At 49.8% G+C, this 23,592-nt stretch overlaps 1 protein-coding gene and 1 pseudogene across 3 annotated transcripts in view; both read right to left on the bottom strand.

Moving 5' to 3' along the window:
• Positions 1 to 23,592, bottom strand: part of DNAH1 (dynein axonemal heavy chain 1) — a 104,789-nt gene that overhangs the window by 67,748 nt on the left and 13,449 nt on the right. The window contains exons 1-8 of one of the 3 annotated variants that reach the window (XM_037797757.1): positions 17,286 to 17,347; positions 15,060 to 15,444; positions 13,977 to 14,049; positions 9,574 to 9,748; positions 8,977 to 9,133; positions 7,887 to 8,019; positions 3,979 to 4,140; positions 3,173 to 3,425 (exon numbers count right to left, since the gene is read on the bottom strand). In XM_037797757.1, the coding sequence (XP_037653685.1) occupies positions 3,173 to 3,425; positions 3,979 to 4,140; positions 7,887 to 8,019; positions 8,977 to 9,133; positions 9,574 to 9,748; positions 13,977 to 14,049; positions 15,060 to 15,410 (1,304 nt within the window). In that variant the 5' untranslated portion in view covers positions 15,411 to 15,444; positions 17,286 to 17,347. Of the gene's footprint in view, positions 1 to 3,172; positions 3,426 to 3,978; positions 4,141 to 7,886; positions 8,020 to 8,976; positions 9,134 to 9,573; positions 9,749 to 13,976; positions 14,050 to 15,059; positions 15,445 to 17,285; positions 17,348 to 23,592 lie in introns of those variants that run through there. The other 2 variants (XM_037797756.1, XM_037797759.1) reach the window with 2 other exon arrangements.
• On the bottom strand, positions 12,309 to 13,776 carry LOC119510208 (annotated as a pseudogene).

Raw genomic sequence — 23,592 nt, 5'->3', positions numbered from 1 at the left:
GCTCCTATGCTAACTAAGTCCCAAAACCCAGAGGCAATAGCCTCTTCAAGAACATCAACCAGATGTCCCCTTTTCTCATAAAGTCGACAGCCCATTCAACATGAACAGGTTAGGGTGGTCACTGCCTAGGCATCCCAGAAGATCAGGAAAGTGATTAAACTAGAGGAAGGGGCAGCAACAGACAAGATGGAATTTAACAAAGGATTATGATTTCTGAATCTCTATATAATTTTCTTTTTCTTGTTTGCTAGGGTATTAGATTAGCTAGAAGGAAAGAATTGAGGTAGTGGAACTGTAACCCATAGCATCCTTTGAAATTTGTTCTATAACTACTTGATAAATTGTAATTTGAAAGCTATCACCTTTTTGTATGTATAATTCACAATGGGGAAATAACTGAAACTATGGTACTGTAACTCACAACAACTTTGGAAATTTCCTATATAACTACTTGTTAAGTCGTACTTTGAAAGATACTATATTTTTGGATATATGTTATTTTTCACAATAAGGTAATAACTGAAACTGCAGAACTGTAATCCATAAAATCTTTGAAATTTGCTAACTATTTGTTAAATTGCACTTGGAAAGTTATAGTTTATATATATATATATGTTATAGTCTACAAAAAATATATTTTAAAAAAGAAAAGAAATATGAAAAGGATAAAGCAGAAACTAGTGTTAGTGGTTACCCATAGGGTGTGTGGTGGGTACAGGGTGGAAAGGATGGGGATATGGACAGGACAGAATGAATGGGGGTGGGGGGCAACAGATCTCTGAGTATGCCTTTTTGAGGACAGATAGATGTATATACGTATGTGTATGTGTGTGTGTGTGTGTGTGTGTGTGTGTGTGTGTGTGTGTGTTTAAACCAAGTAACTTTTTAACATAGTATTTTGGACTACATGCCTCAGGCTAAAGAGAAAAAAGACCACTAAACAAACATTAAATTCTATTTAGTAGGGTTTTTCTTCTAAAAGGTAGGGGTTAGCAACTTGGAATCTACTTCCTGTATATTCTAGGACTGAGCAATTAGGTAAATAAACTGTTATTAATGGGAGCCCATTTTCTTCTGGAGAAGAGAATAACAAATATATAAAAGCAAAAATGAGCCCTATGGTATTGAAGTTAATTTGCAGGTGTCAGTCTGAGCTCATGGTTTTTAACAGATAGATCAATAGACACAAAAATAGAGTTGATTGGTCTCTGGAACAATGCGTATCTCTGAGACACCTGAAACTCAGAGCTAGAGCTTGGCAGATATGAATGTCAGTATTAGTGCATACAGCAACTGTTAAAAAAAAAAGCTGAAAAAGAGTCCAGACTTCAATTGGTGATATGAATGAAGCAGATCTGGTTAAGACTAGGGCAAACCGGGCCAAAGGGTAAAGGTCGAAACTGACTATGTTTTAAAACTTCAACTTCCATATGAGACCAAGGGAAGAGATGTCTATTGGGTGCAGGATCTATATTTTCTAAACAGTATAATTTTAAAGTCGGTTTGTTCAAACACCACAATTACATGGAACTTTGAATAGGAAGTGAGATACGGTAGGTTAGTATAGGTTAGAGTGAAATAGCCACACATCCCAGAGTAATTTGGGCAGAGAATAAAAAATATATTTACAGACTCCCACCCCACCCCCCACCCCGAGGAGCTGGGGGAAGGTGCAGAAGTGTTGGACTTCCTCACCTGGACTGGCGTTGATGTTGTCACAATCATTGGGACTGGCAGTTTGATGTGCCGAGCCCTCGATCATGGGACTTGCCCTTGTGGGGCTCGTTACTTCAAAGGAGAGGCTAAACTTGCATATAATTGTGCCTAGGAGTCTCCCCCTGAGTACCTCTTTGTTGCTCAGATGTGGCCCTCTCTCTATCTAAGTGAGCCACCTCGGCAGGTGAACTCACTGCCCTCCCCCCATGTGGGACCTGACTCCCAGGGGTATAAATCTCCCTGGCAACGCAGGATATGACTCCCGGGGATGAATCTGGACCCGGAATCATGGGATTGAGAATATCTTCTTGACCAAAAGGGGGATGCAAAATGAGACGAAATAGTTTCGGTGGCTGAGAGATTTCAAATGGAGTCGAGAGGTCACTCTGGTGGACATTCTTATGCACTATATAGATAACACCTCTTAGGTTTTAATGTGTTGGAATAGCTAGAAGTAAATACCTGAAACTACCAAACTCCAACCCAGCAGTCTGGACTCCTGAAGATGATTATATAATAATGTAGATTACAAGGGACGACAGTGTGATTGTGAAGACCTTGTGGATCACACTCCCTTTGTCTAGTGTGTGGATGGATGGGTAGAAAAATGGGGATAAAAACTAAATGACAAATAAGGTGGGATGGGGAGGATAGTTTGGGTGTTCTTTTTTCACTTTTATTTTTTATTCTTATTCTGATTCTTTCTGATGTAAGGAAAATGTTCAGAAATAGATTGTGGTGATGAACGCATAGCTGCATGATTGTACTGTGAACAGTTGATTGTATACCGTGGATGATTGTGTGGTATGTGAATATATTTCAATAAAACTGAATTAAAAAAAAAATAGAGTTGTGTGTAGAGGTTATATATAATAAAATGTAATGCAATCATATAATATAAAAGTATATGTATATACAGCTATTTCCCAGGACTGTCTGCTGTAAGAACCTAGAAGGCGACGACTTCCCAATAGCAATGAGCATATCTGATGCAAGATATTGGTTTCTAAATACCATTTCCACCACAAGGAACCAGGGCTCCCGGGAGAAACAGCTGATTCCAGGGCTGGGTCTGGGAAAATGTAAGATGAACTCGAAACTTCTTGCTGTGCCAGAAATTAAGAACATGCTTGAAGAATGATGGGAACATATCAGAAGTCACGGGAATCAGCTTGAAGAGGATCCCACAGGCCAAATCTGGGACAATTTAAGCATTAAAATAAAAAATTACAGTAATGGTTATAATCCTTTGAACAAAATAAGAACCCACGAATCCTTATTGATAATGATCTAGGGATGAACAAGAAACTGTTTAGGGTCCCAAGAACTCCACGGTGCAGTGGCCAAGACAGCCCCAAGCAGATGAGCACAACAGGGGCACCACCCCCTGGGTAATCGTGGGAGGCTCCCAGGAGGAGGTGACCCCCGGCACAGGGCAGGGTCTGGGGAGACTCACGGGGGCCCTTTGCGCATCCGCGGTGTGCTCATGGCCCACTGCTTGATCTGGTTCAGGCTCTGCTCGCTGATGAGCCGCTGGCCGTCCGAGGGCATGCAGTCCACGTACAGGTTGTACAGCAGCAGCGCCTCTGTGTTCTTGCGCAGGGCGGCGGCCTGGGCCACACGCTGTGCGAACACGTTGGGGTCCTCTGCGCAGAAGAGGAGCTGGATCCGTGGCACCCAGTACTGGCAGACCAGGAGAGGGGGCCTTCCTGGGGGCCACAGGGAGGGAGAAGGGGAGGCACAGTCAGGCTTTCCCGGCTGCATCCAACAGAGGGAACACTGGTTTCCGATGGCCCTTCTCTGAACCCCCGTGACATCTATGAAAGGGGTATGACGACACTCGCTGCCCTGCCCACCCCACAGGTTGTCATGATGGATGTGAAAGCACTTTGTAAACTGTAAAGAGCTATGCACAGACAGCTCGTATGGAGTGGCCCTTCAAAAGCCTGTGCCACAATGCCACAGCCTGGGCAGACGTCACTAATTGATGGACCTCAGGCTCTTCACAGCTATGCTAAGGGCGGTACCGTCAGCTGCTCAGGGCTGGCATGCCAAATGACGGCCATTTGCCCTTCCTGGTTCTCTGAGGGATGGGGCTTCTCGCTGGTCAGGGGGCAGACACCCACAGGGCGAACAGGGTGGCAAGGCAAGGAGGAATTCAGCCCTGAACTGGCTGTGCCCTGGGTGGGGGGGTGGCCTCCATCATAGGCCGGGACAGGCCTGAGTTGAGGGTCTGCCTGGGGTGGGGCAGAGAGCCAGTACCTTCAGCGGTGACCCCTCCATTTAGGATGGGCCTCCCCATCTCGTCTCGCACCAAGCCATTCTCATCTGTCTTGTGCACCAGGTATAGCTTCTTCTCCTCATCATAGTCCAGGACACCAATGCTGCACCACTGGTACTTCACCTTCTGACTCTTGGGGTCCTCTGAAATTGGAGGGAAAAGCCCACCAGTGTTCTTGCAAGGCAGTGGGTAGGGGCCTCTGGGAGCAGGCAGCATCCGCTGGGGACAGGTCTCAGAGGCTACCAGTCTGGCCTCTCGCCTCGTGGTGACTCCCTCTGGCTCCGGCTTCCTCCTAGTTGAGCTGGACTCCTGGTGACCAGAAGGACCAGTTCTCTTTGTGCTTGTGCTCTGTGTGACCTCTATTGGGGCAGAGAGAGACACGGCCAACGGGGCTGGGATGGGAGGCATGAAAGCCCCAACCAAATGGGAGAAATACCAGGATCCAGCTGTAAAGGCCGTGTGGCTGAGCTGGACGCTTCAAGGTGACCAAGGCCATCCCAGTGGGCTGTGGGTGGCCGCTGAGTCCCTGGGCCCCTCAGAGCAGGACAGGGAACGGTAGGGTAGAAGGCCACTGCCCTGCAATGGGCTCAAAGTGGGCCTCAGGTCCTGTTTGGTCAGAATGGGCTTCCCACCTACTCCTGGGGCTGAAAGCCTTTGCCTACATCTCCAGATCATCCCTCTCACTGCCCCCTCACTCATTTCTCTCCAGCCATACTGGATGTGACTACTCCTGTGACGTTAGAGCTTGCTCCTACCTCAGGGAGCTCCTGCACAGACTGTGTCCTCTGTCTGTAACTCTTTTCCCTCAAGTTACCTCATTGCTGGGTTCTTCCCTGCTCAAGTGACTTCTCTTTGGAGGAGCTTCCCTCAGCACCCTGCCCCAGGCACTCTCTGACTCTGCTTGTGTCCCTCTCTGCACTGTCACTGTCTAGAATTATATTTTAGAGGCATCATCATCTCCTGGTTTGCGGTCAGCCTCCTCACACTAGTGTCAGCTGTCTTGAGGGGCAGGAGGGTCTTTGTCCTTCTTGGTCACAGCTGTGTCCCCTGTGCCTAGAATGGAATCTAGTATGTAGTAAGTGCTCAATAAACTTTTGTGGAAGGAACACAGAGCACAGTGCCCAGCAGAGGGGGCTTCAATATATAGTCACTGAAAGCAAATTAAGAAATTATTCAGACTGGCTTAAGGAAGGAAGAAGGACTGGAAGTCCAAGGAAATGCTCCCCACCTGCCAACTTCCACCTTGACACTGGATAGAAGAGTGAAAGAGATTGTACAACCTCGCCCACTTTGGTTCCCTTGCTTTTTCATTCCCTTCCTAGCAAGTTTCCTTTCTGAAAATGCTGACCTTGTCTTGGCTCAACTTAGAGGAAAAGATGCCACAAGAATCCCCCAGCAAAAAACAAGAGGTCCCTGGCAGAAATGCTCCCTGCATTTGTCGCCGGATAATATCTCTACTGAGGAATCTAATAACAAGGATGCTGATCCTGCTGACTCCTTCTCTCTATGCTGCTCTTATATTTTCTGCTCTAACAGTAAAGAACCAGTTATTCCTTCTGATACAGAAGCATATTTAACAGAACTTTTACCTAAAAACACTCAAGTACAATTTCCAAGTTATAAAAAGTGGAAAGACCTTACTATAATAACTGGGACAGATGTTTCATACCCTTCAAGTCCCATATTAGAAGATTATTCTGAAGGAGAAGCTAAACAGGTGAAAGAACTGTGAATATTTGCAAGAAAGCAGAAAGGCCCTCTCAACCTTCTTAGATATAGATACCATGTAAACAACTAGTTCTCTGTGAAAACAGGATGGGCTGCAGCTGTTACTTTAATCACAGAGAAGTTGTAAACAATGTAGCAAGGTTGAATACACTCCTAATCAAATGGATGTTTATCAATATGACGTAATGGCTAAACTAATCATAAAATAAAATGAAAAAAACTATATTAACAAGTTAGAAGCAAGTAATAGTAATCTCTTTTCTAATTTTTAGTCTTTATACAAGTAAAGTATGTTACATTGCTCTTACAGAAATCATAGCTTAATTAGTAAAATACCAGTAAAGTTTTACAGGCATTCAAGGCTAAGTCTCTGATAACGTGGATACCTCCTTTGATCTTGAACCACTCATGGATGGAGATGTTTCACTTCATGAGACATTCGTGTTCATGAAGGATCATTTAATGTAAAAATAGAATATGACAATTAAAGTTACTCTAAATCAAGATGTTATAAATTCTCTATAACTGAAACAAGGGGGAGCTCTCTGATCTCATGTCCAGCTGCATCTAGAGGAGTGGGGGCCCCCAGGCTTGGTAATGAATCAATTAATTTTTACATTGTAAACTCGTTCCTTTTACCTTAACTGCTCCTTTTAGAAAAATGTGTTAAAGGTGAATTCTTGTCCTGAGAGCTCTTTACTTTTAAACTATTGTCTCTCTATACTCTTAATTGAGTGGAAGGTTACTTGATGAAGCCCAAACCAACTGAATCATGACCTGATTAGGCTCAGGCCTTTTCTCACGGAGATCATAGGTTTTAAAGTGTAAAGATACAAACTCGTGACACAAGCCCCTACCCCTGCCAGTGCCCACAACCCAAGGCCAGCGCCCATGTGAAGGGATGTGGGGAAGGCTGGTAACTCAGTACATGTAAGGTTTGTGCAGCCCCAAACCTTCTGTTTTTATCACCAGGAATTGGAGATCTGGGAAAAATTGAGTTCAATTATTTTGGTAATCAAGTCCAAAGTAAAGGGAATATTCTAGGCTTCTTGTCTAGTTCAGAGAAATTGATTCCAGCATTAACAGGTTTTAAAACAAAACATTAAATGTATAGCCTGCTCAATGGACTCTCTGCAAGCCCCCCAGGGGCTGAGCAGTCTTAAAACCAGTCCTTGCACTCACAATCCTGTCTCCCACCTGGGGGCTGGTCTGCTGGGCCCACTCCCCCTCCACAGCCTCTTGCCCACCCACTGGGCAAGAAGCAGAGCAGGCCCCAGCCCTGCACAGGTGAATGGCCACCTCCAACCACCAAACTTATGACCCAGACCTCCTTCCCAGGGTGCTTGTGCAGAGGCCCTCCCAGAGGCCGGGACGAAGACCACAGATGCTCACCCCAGCCCTGTTCCCCATGGCAGGAAACTGGGGAGGGCTGCCATAGCCACCAGGGCAGGCCCAGGGCCAGACGAGGAGCAAGGGGGATTCTATGTGCAGACACGGGCAAAGCTGAGACCTGGCAAAACTGTGACCTGGCAAAACTGTCTAGCATCAATGCAAGAGAAAGAGAGTGTGTGTGTGTGTGTGTGTGTGCCTGACCGTGTTTATGAATGGATGACAGTAGCTAAGTGTGTGTGTGAAATGTGTGGATGAGTGAGACTATGAGTACATTAAGTGTGGGGTGTGTGAGTGTGCTTGTGAATATATGTGACAATGTGTGTATGAGTGTGTGTTGTCCATGCAGAGGTAAAAGCTGAGGGATCACAGTTGCAGCTGGAGGGACAGTGGTGATTTCTGGGTGGTGGGATGGAGGGACTTGAATTGTTCCTCTATAAATACTGCTGTATTGTTTGAATTTTTGCAACAAGCATGTATAGTTGTTATTACAAATGAATCCAAGGTTTTTTAAAACATTAGACCCCCTCCAGCTGTCTTTCCTCCTCTCTCCTGCCAATGTCATCCTGGTCCCTGCATTTCCTGCCTCTCTGGAAGCCCCTTGGCCTGTATTCCTGCTGGAAGGCCTTGAAAAGGAGAGGTTGTATCCACATTCTTGGCCTTCCATGGCTGCTGAGACCCAGGGAGCCCCCAGAGTCCATGGCAAGGCTGCTGCTCCGTCAGTTTGGAGCAAAACAGGTGCCTACACCCTAACCAGGCTGGCTCTGCTCACCATGCCCCAGGAAGTCATCAGTGGGCAAGAGGGCTTTTCCAGGGACAGGTTTCCTATCCAGAGACCCTGGCTCCACGCCCAGGTTCAGCCACTCTTGTGGAGTCCGGCAGTCAAACTCCTCGTTGTCGAACACCTAGAGGAGAGACAGCAGGTGTTAGACGAAACAGCTCACCCCTAATGGGGCCCAGGTGGGGCTGGGCATGCCAGGGGATGGGGCTGCCCAGGTAGGCTCTTTCCTATAGGAGAGAGTTGCAGGCTGGGGACCAGGGGGCTGAGCCCCTCCTCTGCTGCCCACGGGGATACGTAGGATATGGCTCTGTCAAACCCAGGACCCCTGTCCAGTCAACCCACCCCAAAGCTCAGAAAGAGGAGTAGCTAGGGACTCAGAAAGCAAGATGTGGGCTCTCCCCCCACTGCTCAGGCTCATCCAGTTCAGGCCTGAAGGAAGAAGTGTCCCCTGAATTTTCCTGAGCACCCTGTCCAGACTCAGAAATGATGGAGATTCAGGATTGTCAGGAGACAGCATTTCATAGGGTGATGTGTGCCTGGCTTCAGCTCTGCCCCCCTGCAGGGGACACCAGGCAACAGACAGCCAGGGCCCTGGAGTAAGGAGATGGGTAAAAGCAAGAGCCCAGCTATGCTCCCTCTTTACCCTCCCAGACTCTTTCCCCATCTGTACCCCAAAGGGGGCTGAACTGGTACCCTCCACCCCTGGTATCCCACCTCGGTGAGCCCAGAACCAATGCTTCACCCCCAGGCAGGCCCCGGTCAGGAAGGCCTATGCACCCCTCCACAGTCCAACTGGGCTGCTTCTAGGTCCCTTGGGTGAGCCAGGGGCAGAGGTCAGACACCCAGGCTTCCCAGTTCCCAGGAAGGAAGCAGATAATCGGTGTCCCAGGGGTGCTGCCCCCCCCCAACCTCAGCCTGGAATGCTCAAGATACCTGGGGTTCTGATTAGTCAGGTGCCCTGTCAGAGAGGGGGTGCTTGTCATTGGCATGGGATCCCCTTTCAGGTCTGACCCCTGAGCCTCAGATGGGGACCCGTGCCCCTCACCCCTGCCCATTGGCCAGCCAGGGAAGCCAGGCTCACCTTCAGTGGGAGATAGATGGGGAAGAGTGGGTCGTGGCCCTGTTCAATGGTCTGAGGGTTTTGGGGGTCCGGGTGCCTGGGCATGAGCTTGTCGGAGTCAATGCCCTTGCTGGTGAGCAGCTGCTCGATGTCCAGGCTCAGGTACTGCCGCTTCCTCCTGGCCATGGGCGGGGAGGGGATCTCAGGACGGCTCAGCTCCACAGGTTTCAGCAAAGGCCCACAGGGTAGTGCTGGCAGAGGTATGGCCTAGACCCCTCTGGGCCCCCCTCCCTCTGGGATGCATCAGAAGGTGGTGCTGTGGCCAGGGCTGGTGTCCTGGGCCCCAGCTGCCCTTCTGTCCTGCCCTGGCAGTCCCACTGCATTGACCGAAAAGCCACCCTCCCCCATTCCTCAGTAAGGAAAGCAAGTTGTTCCTGTTAAGAGACCAAAGGGTGGGAGATTTTATTTACACACATGGCACAGACCCATCTTACTGGTCCGTGCCATGGGGATTGTCACCCAGTTGCCTACAGTCTGTCATCCCCTGTGTTGGACCGTTGCCGCCTCCAGGAGACCAGGCCCTCCCCGCAGTCTGCCTGCCTGACACCCAGCTGGTACCTCTCGATCTCAATCTTGCGGGGACACTGGCCCGGAAGCACCTGGAAGGGCACTTGCACCTTGGGCTCATAGGCCTGCAGCGGGAAGTCGGTCTGGGTGAGCAACTGGGTGGTGGCTCCGATGCGCTGCTGCTCCACGAGCTGCTGGAAGTCCTCAGGAACCACAAAGGTTCTGACTGCAGGCGGAGGCAAAGGCAGGGGCTCCAGCAGTCGGACCTGAGACCCCTCCCACCCCCGTATAAGATGAAACCCGAAGCGGGTACCAAGCATGCACACTTCGAGTCATGGGAAGCTCAGAGCCTTGCCTGTGGCCAGGTTCTGATGGGGAGAAGATGGACAGGGCACCAGGTGCCCAAAAGGCTGCAAGCCCATGGGGGGGTGAGGGTTTCCAGGTCTATTTTGGTCCTGCTCTCACTGTCCAGAGCCAACATGCTTGACCATTCCGCTCCACACCACCCAGGACCCCAGAGCAGTGGCTCCTGCTTAAACCAGGTGTTGAATTCAACTACTAGTGAGGGTTACAACTGCATGGGAAGGCAGCAATGAGTTCCCGCCACCCTTGCCCCAGAGGCCCCCAACATATCAGAGTCTCAAAACCATGAACTCCCTGGGGCCATTTCCAGGCTCAAGGCACAGACAGCAAGACCAACCTGGCCCTGTGGGCCCCTCAAGTCTCAAAATGGCCACACCAGTTAGACAGCCAGGGCCACAGGCTGGTTTCCATTTTGAGTTCTGGGGGGAGAGGAGTTGGTGGAGAGGGACTTGCCCAGGACTGACTGAGGGGTTTCCCGGGACATGGGATGTTCAGTGCTAAAACCAGAAAACTTCCAGACAAACCAGGACAAGTTGGCCACCGTACCCACAGAAGTAGGAAAAGGGGTGTAGAAATATGCTTTAGGAGGAGCCCTCTTTCCCGTGGGCTCAGGATGACCCAGAAATGGCTCCATCTACCTCCCGAGTGGAAGAAAGGTCCAGATAACCTGGTCCTGGTGAACCTGTCCTCCAGCCTCATCATCTCCTTGGGAGCAAGAGATAGTCACGCTGCAGGAGGGCCCTGCCTTCTGGGGTCCCCACAGAGGCCTCCAGAGACTGGGCCCAGGATGGTGCCCGAGGTTCTCTGCTGAAGTCTGCTCTCTTGCCACACTGCCAGGCAGTCAGGGAACCCCACAGCACCACAAAGGCCAGGCCAAGGAGATAATTTTCAGATCCCTCATCTCCAGATCCTCCCAGAACCAGAAGCTCCTGGAACCCAGCACTGGCCAAGAAGGAACCTGAACAAGGAAACCTGAGCCTGGACCTCCATCATCACTGAGACTGTGAGCCCTGGTTGGTTTCTCAATCCCTCTGTTGACCCTTAAGGCAGAAGAATAGACTTGTGTAGCTGGCGGCCAAGAATCCTGCCTGACACCCTGAGGTGTTTGGGAGCTGCTTTTCCCCATATAGTGGGGCTGGCAGAGCTGCTGACCCTCCCTGCCCTTCCACCATGGGTGGTGGTTTTAACAACTTTCTTGGTCACAAATCCTTGTGAGTCTGTTGCAAACAGTGGACCAGATCCTCAGGTAACTACACAAGTGCACATACATGTAATGTTTCCTGTGCCCACTCAGGGGGTTCACAGCCACATAAGCCCCATATACCCTGAGAGGACTGAGCTTGGACAGTGCTGGCAAGGAGCCAAGCCTTTCCTGATGGTAGAGAGGAGGGGCAGACATCTGGACCAAGGGGCATTGTGGCCTGACCAAAGGGGGCGTCCTGTCAGCTGGAGGAAGAAAGGGGTGAACTTGGCCAAGTGGCAGAGCCCCACCCAATTCCTCACCTCCACTCAGGGCCCTACCCTGCTAACAGCTTTTCCTGGCCTCACCTTATTCTCCCCCTGAACCTGGGGACTGCCTCATACCCTGCAGATCTGTCACAGTCCTTACCACCCTAGTTGTGCCTCAAGCCTCATCACAGAGCCTGAGGGGAGAGCTCCCTTCCCTTCTTTGGCAAAGGTCTTCTGAGCACCCACCTGTGCCAGGCTCTGTTCTAGGTGCTGGGCCCCAGCAGGGAAAAACTCTGACAGAGTCTCGGCTTGCCTTGAGCCCGAGTTCCAGGGGAAGCAGGAAACACACACACAAATGCTTCTACCACGCCCAGCTGGGCAGAGAGAACTGTGGCCCTGGCCCTCGGCAGCCCCAGCCCACCACAGTGCCTCACCATGGCTCTGCTGAGAGTAATGATAAAGCAGCGTGGTCTGCCCAGCACTGACTGTGAGCTGGAGCACTAACTGTGAGCTGGACCTGTGCAAAGCACCTTATCTCTCTTTTTTTTTTTTTCCCCAAATTTAATATTTTTTATTTAAACTAATTTATGGTTTTAAAAAACAAAGAAATTACAGAAAACATTAATCTTACTTTTCACTGTTCTGTATATTAATTTTGGAGGTCATAAGGTTTTATCTTTTCATTTTTTAAATGATGCAAGGCACTTTTCTTTTTTGGGTTTCACATAGGGGGAAAAAACAATAGTGCTAAATTGGTATATTCCATTTAGAACCATTTTGGACAAAACAAAAACAAAAAAAACAGGTTCTCAAAAGAACCCATAATAAGTAATGCAAAAAAAAAGGGAAATCACTTGAGACTTCTAACACTATCCTTTTTGAGGGAGAATCTATACTATAAAGCAAAACATCTTCTTTTGTTCATTAACCTTTTTCTTTTTAATAGAATAAACAAATTAGGAAGGTAACAGGAAAGGAAGCAATAACTCGATCATGTTAAAGTAAGGAAATTGGCTAATGATGTGATTTAAAGACTATTAATGAAGGACCAAGAAGAGCTTAGAAAAATAAAAGGACAATTTAGGTACTGAATTATACTAAAAAAGAGAAATGTGGCATATTCCTGCATTTTGTTAATGTTTCTGTAAGAGGCTCCATCATAAAACTGAACTGTAAAATTATTTTTAAAATGTAATATATATAACACAAAATGAATTTTTAGCAAACTTTAGTAAACTCTTTTGTTATAAATTACCCAAATTTTATAAACAAATCCCCCCTAACTTGCATTTTGTTTAAAGTAATAACTTTATATCATACAAATAAATTTCAAGTATGAAAAAGTGCATTATTGCAATAACACCTCTTTGCAAGCCCAAAATTCTTGGTTTATAATAAAACTGTAAAATGAAAAATAAAAAAAAACCAAAAAGGAGTAAAACCATCAGTGCCATCTATTGCAGAAGTCCAACATCTTCTTAAAATGTTGCTCAACAAGTTGCAGAGAAACATGTCTGGAGGCAACATTTAATTGAAAAGAAACTACTTTTTTTTTTTAATACCATTTTACATTATTATTGTCTCTAGTATTTTCTCCTTCCCAAATAGAAATTCAATTCACGTCTTCTATAATGGTTGCTCTTGAGTCAGCCATTCTGTGCAGTCGCCACTTGCATGTTTCCAAGATCATCATCTTCTTCATGTGTTCTCTTCAAACTGCCTGTGGTACCAGAATGGACAGATAATGACCTTTCTATCTGTAGTGATGACATCATCTGTATTGTTAATTTTGCTAGGTAGATGGCTTCATATTCCTGAAGCTGATGGACGAATCCAGCATTAGGATTAATACAAAATCTTCTTTCTTGAACATAAGCAAATGCATCTCTGTACTTCATTCCAAATGTTTCCATAATGTGTGCAATAACAAAGGCAGCACTCCTGGAGATCCCTGCATTTCCATGGACAAGAACTTTTCTTCTCGTTTGTAAGCTCCCATCAATAAATTCGTTAGACATGGGGAAAAAACATATTTTATTTTCAACTGGATTATCTGCAATATCCAAGACTAATTATCTTGCTTTTCATAGCAGAAGAATATGGGCCTAAAAACAATCCAGGTAAAATTTCCTGCATCTCTCGTCTCATAGAATAGGTCCATTTCTCGGCAACCTCTTTGCACTGTGGGAGGGTGGGGAACTCCAGCTTCACGTCCTCCGTGGTCCTGGCCCGTGGGCCGGTGGGTGGGGTGGGAGGGCGAGTTACCTGGTCGGCTGACCCTCAGAGCTGGCAGTGGTGGCGCAAGGGAGAATGGGTGGACCAGGGGACCAGAGGACTGGCAGGCAGGCGGCGGGCTTACAACAAACACATACAATCTAAAGGATCCCGGTGGCAGCGACAGCGAGGAAGAGGAGGGTTGGATGGCTTGTACCCAGCCGCCATGCTGCCATCGTCTCCCACCCCCAGTGTCTCCGCACCCTCGGGCCGCCCAGGCTCCGGCACCACACCTTATCTCTTCTCTCCATTCTACAGTTGAGGAAACTGGGACCCTCAGCTGAGAAGAGACCATCTCCCTGAGACCAGAGTGCCCTGCTTCTAAACACTTGCTAGGACCCACCAAGCCAGCCTTCCCGGGCACTGACCTTTCGGAGTGAATCTGTCAAGGTCAGCCTGCCGCAGTAGGTCCTGTTGCACCTGGGGGCCACGGCACACTTCCTGAAACCAAACCCCAGAGGCCTGAGTGGGTGTGGGCATCACAGAGAAGGTCAGGATCTGGGAGGGACGCCAAGGCCATGTGCCTTCCCTGAAGTCCACCAGGGAGCACCCCAGGAGCACAGGTTGGGGCAGGGGGCAGAACCCCTGAGTTCCCACAATGCCTCATTCAAAGACTACACAGTAGGCAATGAGATGCTGGGGCTACCTGGGACATCCCGGTCCCACCCTATTCTGGTCCAGCACAGCCCTCCTCCTCACCCTGAGTATACTCCCAATGTGTGTCCAAGGCTGAGCCATGAGAGAAAGGTGAGGCAAGGCCAGGAGGTATCTCTGTGTGTTCCCCACTCCTGAGAGCCCCTGTGGCACCCCTGGATTAGTGGGTGTCAGTGGATCCTCGCCCTGCCTGCTGTCTCTCTTGGCCTATTCCTCCACCCCAGACCTTCTGAAGGCTGCTCAGGATCACAACGGCTCTGTGCACACTCCCCTAGCTTTCCCTCCCCAGCCTCCCCCTGCCCCCAGCCTCATTTTTAAACTCTCCTCTCACATTCCACCCTCCTTCTTCACATGGGCCCTGCCCACTTTCAGGGCCCCACACAAACCTAGGCCTCTGCACCTGCTGTTCCCTGCCTGGAACACTACCCCCAGCCCCTATCTTTCCCAGTAAATGTCCACCAATCTCTCAGATTTCATCCAAAGATCCCTTCCCAACCAGAACTGAGGCAGGGCTCCCCCTCAAAACCATTGCCCCATCCTTGCTATGTCCCCACTGCTCAGTTCAGGGCATGGCTGGCAGTAGGTGCTCAGTAATGAATTGTTGAATGGATGAATGGACAGATGGATGGTCAGATGGGCAGACTAACAGAAGACAGATGATAGATGGATAGATAGATAGAAGACTAAATGAACGGATATATGGGTGTATGGGTGGATGGATGGAGAGAAGGAGGGATGGATGGAGGGATGGACAAATGGAGTCTTCAGGCTTGGTAGGGGGCAGCTGCCACACTCACCCCAAGTTGATCCAAGGTTCCAGGGCTGAGGATATCAGAATAGAACCCGCGCTGCTTCATTACCGGGTACTTCTTATCAGTGCCTGTCAGGGGTGACTTCCGGGGCCCCAAGTCTGAGATCAAGGATGGGGCCATGGGCATAGGTAAAGATGGGGGCTCAGGGTCAAGATCTGGAGGAGGCTTCTGCAATCCAAACTCTGATCCCAGGAGAATCTGCCCCAGGTTGCACTGTAGTCCATGGTAATTCCTCCCCAGACTGCATTCTTGGCTTGCAGAAGCACTTCCCAGGCTGCACTGTGGGTCCTGAGACGCCCTTTCTGGGCTGTCATCTGCTTTGTCAGGCTTCTCCATGTTGCTTCTTAGGGTGATGCCCCAGCCAGAGCTCCTAAGAGAAGATACCAGCAATCATTCGGCCCTTGCCAGCTTCTACCTCAGCCCCCCTGAGGGGCACCATGACACAGGGATGCCTAGTCTGCGTCTCCCCAACAAGCCCCAACATACCACCCATGGATAACAGAAGAGTATGGACAGACATGTTCCAAGAGAGCTCCCACCAGGAGACAGTGGGGCCTTTCCTGGATGCTGCATGTAGGAAGCAAGCGCCCACACAGTTAGGGGCTGAGTAAGGAGGATGCAGACCCAGAGGTGACAGCAGCCTCTACCTGAGGATGAATGTGGCTGGCAGTAGGGAGAAGGACATGATTCCCAGCAAGGCCCCTACCAGCCGCTCTAGGCACTCTCCCTCTTTTGTGTGAGGGAACCAGCCAGTAAACTAGCAGGGGTGGCCTTGCCCGGCAAGGTTTTGGGAATGGTGAATGATGTCGGGGGCTTTCACCTATCATTTCATTTAAACCTCTAAGGTAGGAACTGAGATGCATTTCTCAGAGGCAGGGCTCAGAGATGTTAATTGACTTTCCCAAGGTCACACAGCCAGCAAGAGGCAGAGTTGGAATTTGAATCCAAGTTCTCTTTTCTCCCATGAGATCACCTGGGAGCCCTGTTGACTTGAGTGAGGGGAGGTTTCAGGTTGGATTTACTACTTTTAACATCACATTGACTCAACTACCCACCAGACCCTGCGCTGGACAAACACAGATGAACAGGGAAATTTGAGCCTCACAAGAGGGACTACTATTATGGCCCCTCTACAAACAAGGAAACAAAAGCCCAGAGAAGTAAAGTAAGTTGCAAAGGCCATATAGCCAAGAACTGGCAGAACCAGAAGGAAACTAGGGTCTCCACCTTTGGCTGATCTGAAGCTCCATGTTCCCAGTATCACAATACTGAGTCTCAAAAATGAGAAGCCCTCAGATTCTGCAGGGTGGGTGCCTGGAGAACAAGCAGGAAAGCTTCTAAGCCACCCAAACTTCTTTATCTGCTTTCCATACCAGGGTCCTATGTAAGGTCTCATTTGACAAATGGATCTGTGGCTTTAAGGGAGTTTGCAAGTCCATGCCCTTGTTGATAAATAATACTGTGGGTGGTAATAAGTCCAATAGGCTATGGTTCTCTCCACCTTTCTGGAGCACTCACCTGATGTGAAACCCCTACCCCCACTGTTCCCACAGCTGTCTGAGGCTCCTCTCTACAATGCACATCACCTTATATTATAATCATATGTGCACATCTGTCTCCCCTGTCAGGATGGGCATGAGGGCTGCAAATTCAGGAGTTTTCAAGGAACACTGGTCTCTGGAACCTAAGCACTGGACTGGCAGGCACTTGGCACACAGTAGATGCCTCAAAAGTGTTTGCCAAATGATTTGTGAGTGAATGAATGAATGAATGAATGAATGAGGTGAGTAAAGGAAGGAATTAAATTGATCTCCAGGAACCCTAGGAGATAGGTGCCACAGTACCCTCCCTATTTATGATGGGAACACTGAGGAATAAGGAGACATGATGTGGTCGGGATCACAGGAGGGACTGGGTGGCTAGTGACCAGAACCTGCTCCTTCCCTGAATGAGCTTTCCACAGATGGACAGTGGGGCTAGGGCCCCGAAACAGCGTCTGGTAGGTGTTTCTGAAAGGTCATGTAAAAGTGCGTCCCCTCCTTTCCCACTGGCTAAGGCTCCGACGCTCCCCCCGCGCGGGAGTGACCAGCCTGATTCTCTGAGACCCGTGGGTGGAGACAGGCAGCTAGGGCCGGGAGGACGACCTCCTCTCCGCCCGCCAGGTCTCCCTGCCCGCTCTCGTACCCCCGTCCCTCGGCACCACTAACCTACCGGCTCCAAGGCGCAAGCAGCCCGTGGGGTCTGAGCTCAGCGGCCGCGGTCTCTAGGGAAGGACGCAAGGCTCGTTGCTAAGGGGAGGGACCATCCGGCTCGGCGGGGGCGGAGCTTCCGTCCGAGTCCTCCCGGGGCTGCCCTCCCCCAACATGGCTCCTCCCGCCCAGAACTCGCTGCTTCCCCGACACCCCCCACCGGCCTGGGGAGCGCACCCTGCCTCCCCCTCTGCCGCTCGCTGGCTGAGGGTTTGGGACTGCGCCGGAAGGATGTCAGCCCTGTGGGCTCTCGAATCCCTGCTCCACTACCATCCCCTCTCCTGGACCCTGTTAGCTTAAAAAGAGACAAAAACAGCCAAATTCAATGCAAGAACCTTTATTGAATCCTGGATTGCTTTTTTTTGTTGATGCTAGATAATTAGCCATTAGGGAAATGCAAATTAAAACCACAATAAGATACCACTTCACACCTACAATGATGGCCATTATTTAAAAAACGAAAAATAACAAGTGTTGAGAGGGTGCGGAGAAATTGGAACTCTGTAGTGCATTGTTGGTGGGAATATAAAATGGTGCATATGGAAAGTAATATGGTGGTTCCTAAAAAAGTTAAATACAGAATTACCATTTGACCTGGTAATCCCACTTCTAGGTATACACCCAAAGAAAATGAAAACAAGGTTACACATAGGTGTACACCGATGTTTATAGCAGTATTATTTACAACAGCCAAAAGGTGGAAACAAGCCAAGTGTCCAACAAATGAATGGTTAAACAAAATATGGTACATAAACACAATGGAATATTGTTCGGCCATAAGAAAATAGTACAAGTAAAAGAAAGTCCTTTCATGGAGCAGCCTGGAAGAACCCTGAAAACATGCTCAGTGAAACAAGCAAGATACATGAGAACAAAGATTGCATGACATCACATTTAAGAGATGGCTAGAAATAGCAAATTTGCAGGGATAGAAAGCAGAGTAGAGGTGGCCAGGTAAGGGGGGTGTGAGGGAAGGAGGAGGATTTGGATACTCACCAAAAGCAAAGAAAAAAAGGTATGTAGATTATTTGGGGAGAATGAATGATTGGGGAAATTTATTAATTGGAAATTCATGTTTAAGCCACCTCTGCTGGACAGATGGTCAGGGCACTGTGGAAAAGGTCCGTCCTCCACACACACACATGTGCTTAAGCCAGCTGCAACTCTAGCTCTCCCCTCTCAGACCTGGGCAGTGGGTGCGCCCCCCCACTCCCTCCCTGGTCTCAGGGCCCACTCCCTCCCTGGTCTCAGGGCCCACCCTCTGAAGCCCCCATCTGCTCCAAAGGCTTTGATCCTCCCACACTGCCCTAGATTTTGCATTGTTAATTTTCTTAGATGTGATGATGGTTTGGGGGTTATGTAGATGTCCTTGTCATAGTTGATGTAAGCTGAAGGAGAAACGTCAGAATTTCTGTGGAGATTTTCTAACGAATAGTTCAGCAAAAATTATATATAGATAAGTAGAGATTAAAAAGAGAGGCAGGAGATAAAGCAAAAGCACCTAGTTTAACAGTTAAGGAATCAGAAGGTTTGCAGATGTCGACTTTACCAGTCTTTCAAATTTTCTGTAAGAGAAAGAAATGGGATTATAAAGCAAAGAAAAAAAATCACTCTGCCCTAACCTGAGGACCCCTGTCTAGAGCATTCACTGAATTGGCCCCTTTTCACAGATGTGGAAACTGAGGCTCAGTGAAGGGGCATGCTTTGCCCACTGTCTCAAAACAGGTTAGTTTTGGGGAGGTAATAGGACCTGCTGCTCATTACACGTATGTCCAACTTTAGGTGACCTTTTAGTAGAGCTGCCTTGCTTGCTACCAGGCCTGTCCTAATCACAAAATGTAGAGGGGGAGAGGCAGAGAAACAAGACCCTGAGGAACCCAGAGGCAGGGTGTAAGCATTGTCTGGAGACAGTGATTCGACTTTTGCACAAGCTTGTGCTTCCTCTGCCTGGGACAGTTAGTTCTCCAGCACTCCTACTCCTGCCCAGCTCCTATTCATCCTTCAAGATCCTCTGCTGATGCAAACTTTCCTGAGCCTGAACTGTGGTTTTATTTGCTTTTCGTGTTGGCATTTGCACAGAAAGTACTACTCAGTGATAGTTGCTGAAGGAAGGGAAAGAGCATGAGGGGGATCCGAAGCAAGAATGGCCACAGCTCTGTGAGGGGACAGAGAGCCCCAAAAGCCCTGTTTAGGGCAGCCTGGCTCTTCTGTGGGGCTGGGGATGGACTGTATACCCCACACGGCCTGTGGAGAAGCACTTCTCCCTCACTTTTGCCTGGCACTGCCCACACTGGGTAGAGTTGTCCAAAAAGCTGGTGTACCCATTGGAGTTGCCACAGCAACATCAGCCCATGGTGGGACATCAAGGAGAGGGTTAGAGTGCTAATCCTGGAAAGTTGCTAAGGCAACACAGTTGACTGGTGACATCACAGGGGCCACAGCTGCTGGACAGATGGACAGGTCATTGTGGAATGGTCCGCTCTCAGGAGGCCCAGCTCACACAGACACAGACACACACAGACACACACAGACACACACACACAACTGCAGCTCCACCTCATCCCTCCTCAGAGGTGGGCCAGAGATGTACCTGTTCCCTGTTGCCCTGGGTCTCAGGTACCCACCCTCTAATTCCTCCATCTGCTCCAAAGGCCAAGCATGGGTTCAGGCTCTGATTCCCTGTCCTGCCCTGCCCTGGAGGCTGCCATTCCTCCCTGTCCCTCTGGAGTTTTGAACAAGGGTTGAATAGCATCCCTTCCCCTTCTCTGGTGGGAGGGCAGTCTTATAGCCTGTGTGAGCTGGAAGGGGAGCCGCAGAAACCATCAGGACAGTCTTGTCTTATTTAAACGGGGGGACTGGGCTCCTCCTAGGGTAGGATGGCCACTCAGGCAGAGTGAGGAGGGCGCCCGTCTCTTGCTTGGAGCCTCTCTGGTGGCCTGGGAGCTCAGGGCCTGGGGCAGGTAGACTGCTCAGGTTCCCTGGCCCAGGCCCAGGCCCTTTGGGCAGAGAGGGGTCTCAGGGCCTGGCAGGCCTGGGCTCCCCCCGCCCCTGTGCATTCCTGCAGGCAGCACCAGTGCAGGGAGTAATGCTTCACTGGCTGCAGAGATGAAAGCCTGGAATGAATGGGCGGCAGTAGGGATGGTGCAGATGCGCCCTTCATGTAGCCAGCCAGCCAGAACCAAGGGCGGCAGGCTTCCAGATGGGGTGGCTGGAGTCGCCCCCCACCTGCCCCTAGCTGGCCTCTCGGGCCCCCAGGATCGCCCTGTTATTGGCTAAGCCAGGGTCTCTGAGCTGCTGCTCATGCTCATGCATGAAGGGCGTCAGGGAGGGGGCTGGGCAAGGGCCAGGATTCTGCCCCACCCACCAGGCCTACCCTGACCCTTACTTTGCCTGCCATTGTCAGTCGGCCTCAGCAGCTCTGACCAGTACCTTCTTTGAGGAATAAATGGAGACAAATTAATGCTTCTTTGAGCCACATGATCAGCTTGACAGACAAGACCTTGAGAGCCCAGAGTTTGGAAAGGAGGAATAGAAAAGATTCCCTGGGAAGCTGGAGGTCTGGAGACCACTGGTTCAGGAATGGACAGTCAGTCCTAAAAGCCCTGCTCCCAGCCCAGTCCCCAGCCCAATCCCTTTGCCATCTTTAGTACTGTGGAGCTGTCCAACTGGCATCTCCTTCTTTCTGTTTTCCTTCCAATTTTCCATTCCTAGCTCAGGCCACACCTCCTCAGGAAGCCCACCCTGATTGCCTCAGCCTACAGAACACACTCACACTCACCTCAGGGGGCGAGAACAATGGTCTGTAACACTTTGTAGGAGTCATGTGATGCTTACTGCTGTGTCCCCCAACTCAAAGTGGGCTTGAGCAGCAGGGATCAGGGGGTGCTGCTTTTCCCAGCAGCACTGCAAGTCCAGCAGTCCAGGAAGGACCCTTAGGTATTGACGGGGAGACAGAGCAGCCCATGGCAGCCCTGAAGATGGTGGCTACTGACACCAACCCAGCTGTGCATGATCAGACCCTCACATCTCTTCCCCAGCCCACTTCCCTCTGATCTGCAACCCTAGACAGCACTCAGGGAAAGGGTCTGGGAGGCTGAGGCTCTGCTCCCCAGGGGCAGCAGCCAGGAAAAGATCTCCCCTTGCCTCAACCTGCCAGGCTGAAGCTCCCAGTGATACCTGAAACAGTGACATCTCTCCCAGGACATTTCCAGTGGGGCCTAGGATGCTCCACAGGAAGCAGTTGATGATAATTAGACTCTTGGATCTGGAGCTCTGAGCACCTGAGATTTCCCCTCGGCCCCAAGGAGCGCTCATGCACCAGGTGAGCAGCAGGTGAGCATCAGCTGAATGGTCTCTTGGGAGAGTCGGTGACTCCAGCATGGGCATGTGACCCACCTTCCAGGAGGCCAGGTGTGCCAGTTTAATATATTGTGTCCCCCAAACGCCATTATCTTTAATGTAATCTTGTGTGGGCAGACGTTATCAGTGTTGATTAGATTGTAATTCTTTGAGTGTTTCTTTGGAATGCACCCGACCCAGCTGTGGGTGATGACTCTGATTGGCTAATTTCCATGGAGGTGTCGCTCCACCCATTCAGGGTGGGTTTAAGTTGATCAGTGGAGCCATATAAATGAGCTGACATAACAAAAGGAACTCAGTGCAGCTGCAGCTGTGAGTGACATTTTGAAGAGGAGCTACAGCCAAGAGGGACACTTTGAAGAAAGCACAGGAGCTGCAGATGAGAGACACTTTGAAGACGGCCGTTGAAAGCAGACTCTTGCTCCGGAAAAGCTGAGAGAGGACAAATATACCAAGTGCAACTAAGAGTGACATTTTTGAGGAACTGCAGCCTAGAGAGGAACATCCTGGAAGAAAGCCATTTTGAAACCAGAACTTTGGAGCAGACGCCAGCCATGCGCCCTCCCAGCTAACAGAGGTTTTCTGGACACCATTGGCCATCCTCCAATGAAGGTACCTGATTGCTGATGTGTTACCTTGGACACTTTATGGCCTTAAGACTGTAACTGTGTAACCAAATAAACCCCCTTTTATAAAAGCCAATCCATTTCTGGTGTTTTGCATTCTGGCAGCATTAGCAAACTAGAATACCAGGCCTCCCACCCACCTCTCCTCTCAGGACTGGCTGCTTTGGGCATCAGGCCCTGCCATCCTGACCTTTCACTGACCCCTGGAAAGGGCTGTGGATAGGGGCAGGAGGCCTAGGTTCTGTCACACAGTTGCTGGACAAGTCTCTTCCCTTGCTAGGTCTCAGTTTTTCCATCTGCATAGTGGGAGCATAAACCTTGGCCAGCCCCACACTGGGTCACCTGTGCAGGGTGGTTTGAAGGACACCAGGGCAGTTTCCCTGCCCCAAGTCCCTCCATCCCTGGCAAACCATGCCCTTGCCAGATCCCTGGGACACAGAGTAATACAAACTCCCAACAACTCTGTCATGAGGGATTTTCCTCATTACCAGAGAGTTGAGCAGCTGTCCTCCCCTCCTGCCTTCCAAACAGCCTGCCTGCTTTGGCCTGGGGTGGTAGTGATGAGATTTGGGGTTCTAGGAGCCGATAGTCTCTTGGCAACCTGCCCCTCACCAAACTCCCAGTAGCAAACTGAGGTCCCAAAATAGGAGGGGCCTCATCCAAGGTTTCTGCAGAGTGGGATGGGAACCTGGGCTGCCTGTGGCTAGCCTGGGGGCCCAGCAAGGTGTCAGAAGCCACTAGAATATAGGCCACAAGACAAAGCCCAGTTGTTGTGGGAATCCCACCTCCTCCATGAAGTGAGGGGCTGGCTGCCGTGGCCTCCCATTCCTTCTCCCCCCTTGTTCTTCTTTATTTCCCCAATTGGTGGGGGAGGCTGGGAACAGGGGGGAGGGGTCTGCCTAATAGACCACAGACATCAGTAGTTCCCAGGACCTCATTTACTGCTCTGTAGAAGGAATGGACAGTCAGATGACCAGGGGCTCCCAGGCCTTCTTCCAGCAGCACCCACTCCTCCTGTGGGGATCCCTGCCCTGGTGTCCTCATCTTCCCCAAAAACTCCTAACAGGTTTCTTAAGACCCTGGCACTGACGGAACATCATCCCTCTGCTCAGTTCCTTTGTTGCTTTTGAGGGGCCTCCAGGAAATGCCATCTCCATTCCCAAGCAGTGACTCTAAGAGTGCAAGAGCAGGTTCAGCTACCTCTATTGTAAGTCTTAAAATTGGGTAGAGCATGATACTAGTGGTGAATAAGGCAGGGGATGGGGGGGGGGAGGTATGGGATGT

The sequence above is a fragment of the Choloepus didactylus genome, chromosome 1 (assembly GCF_015220235.1).
Source record: "Choloepus didactylus isolate mChoDid1 chromosome 1, mChoDid1.pri, whole genome shotgun sequence".
Taxonomy (NCBI): domain Eukaryota; kingdom Metazoa; phylum Chordata; class Mammalia; order Pilosa; family Megalonychidae; genus Choloepus; species Choloepus didactylus.
The sequence above is the reverse complement of the archived record's forward strand: the minus strand, read 5'-3'. Positions and strand labels throughout refer to the sequence as shown.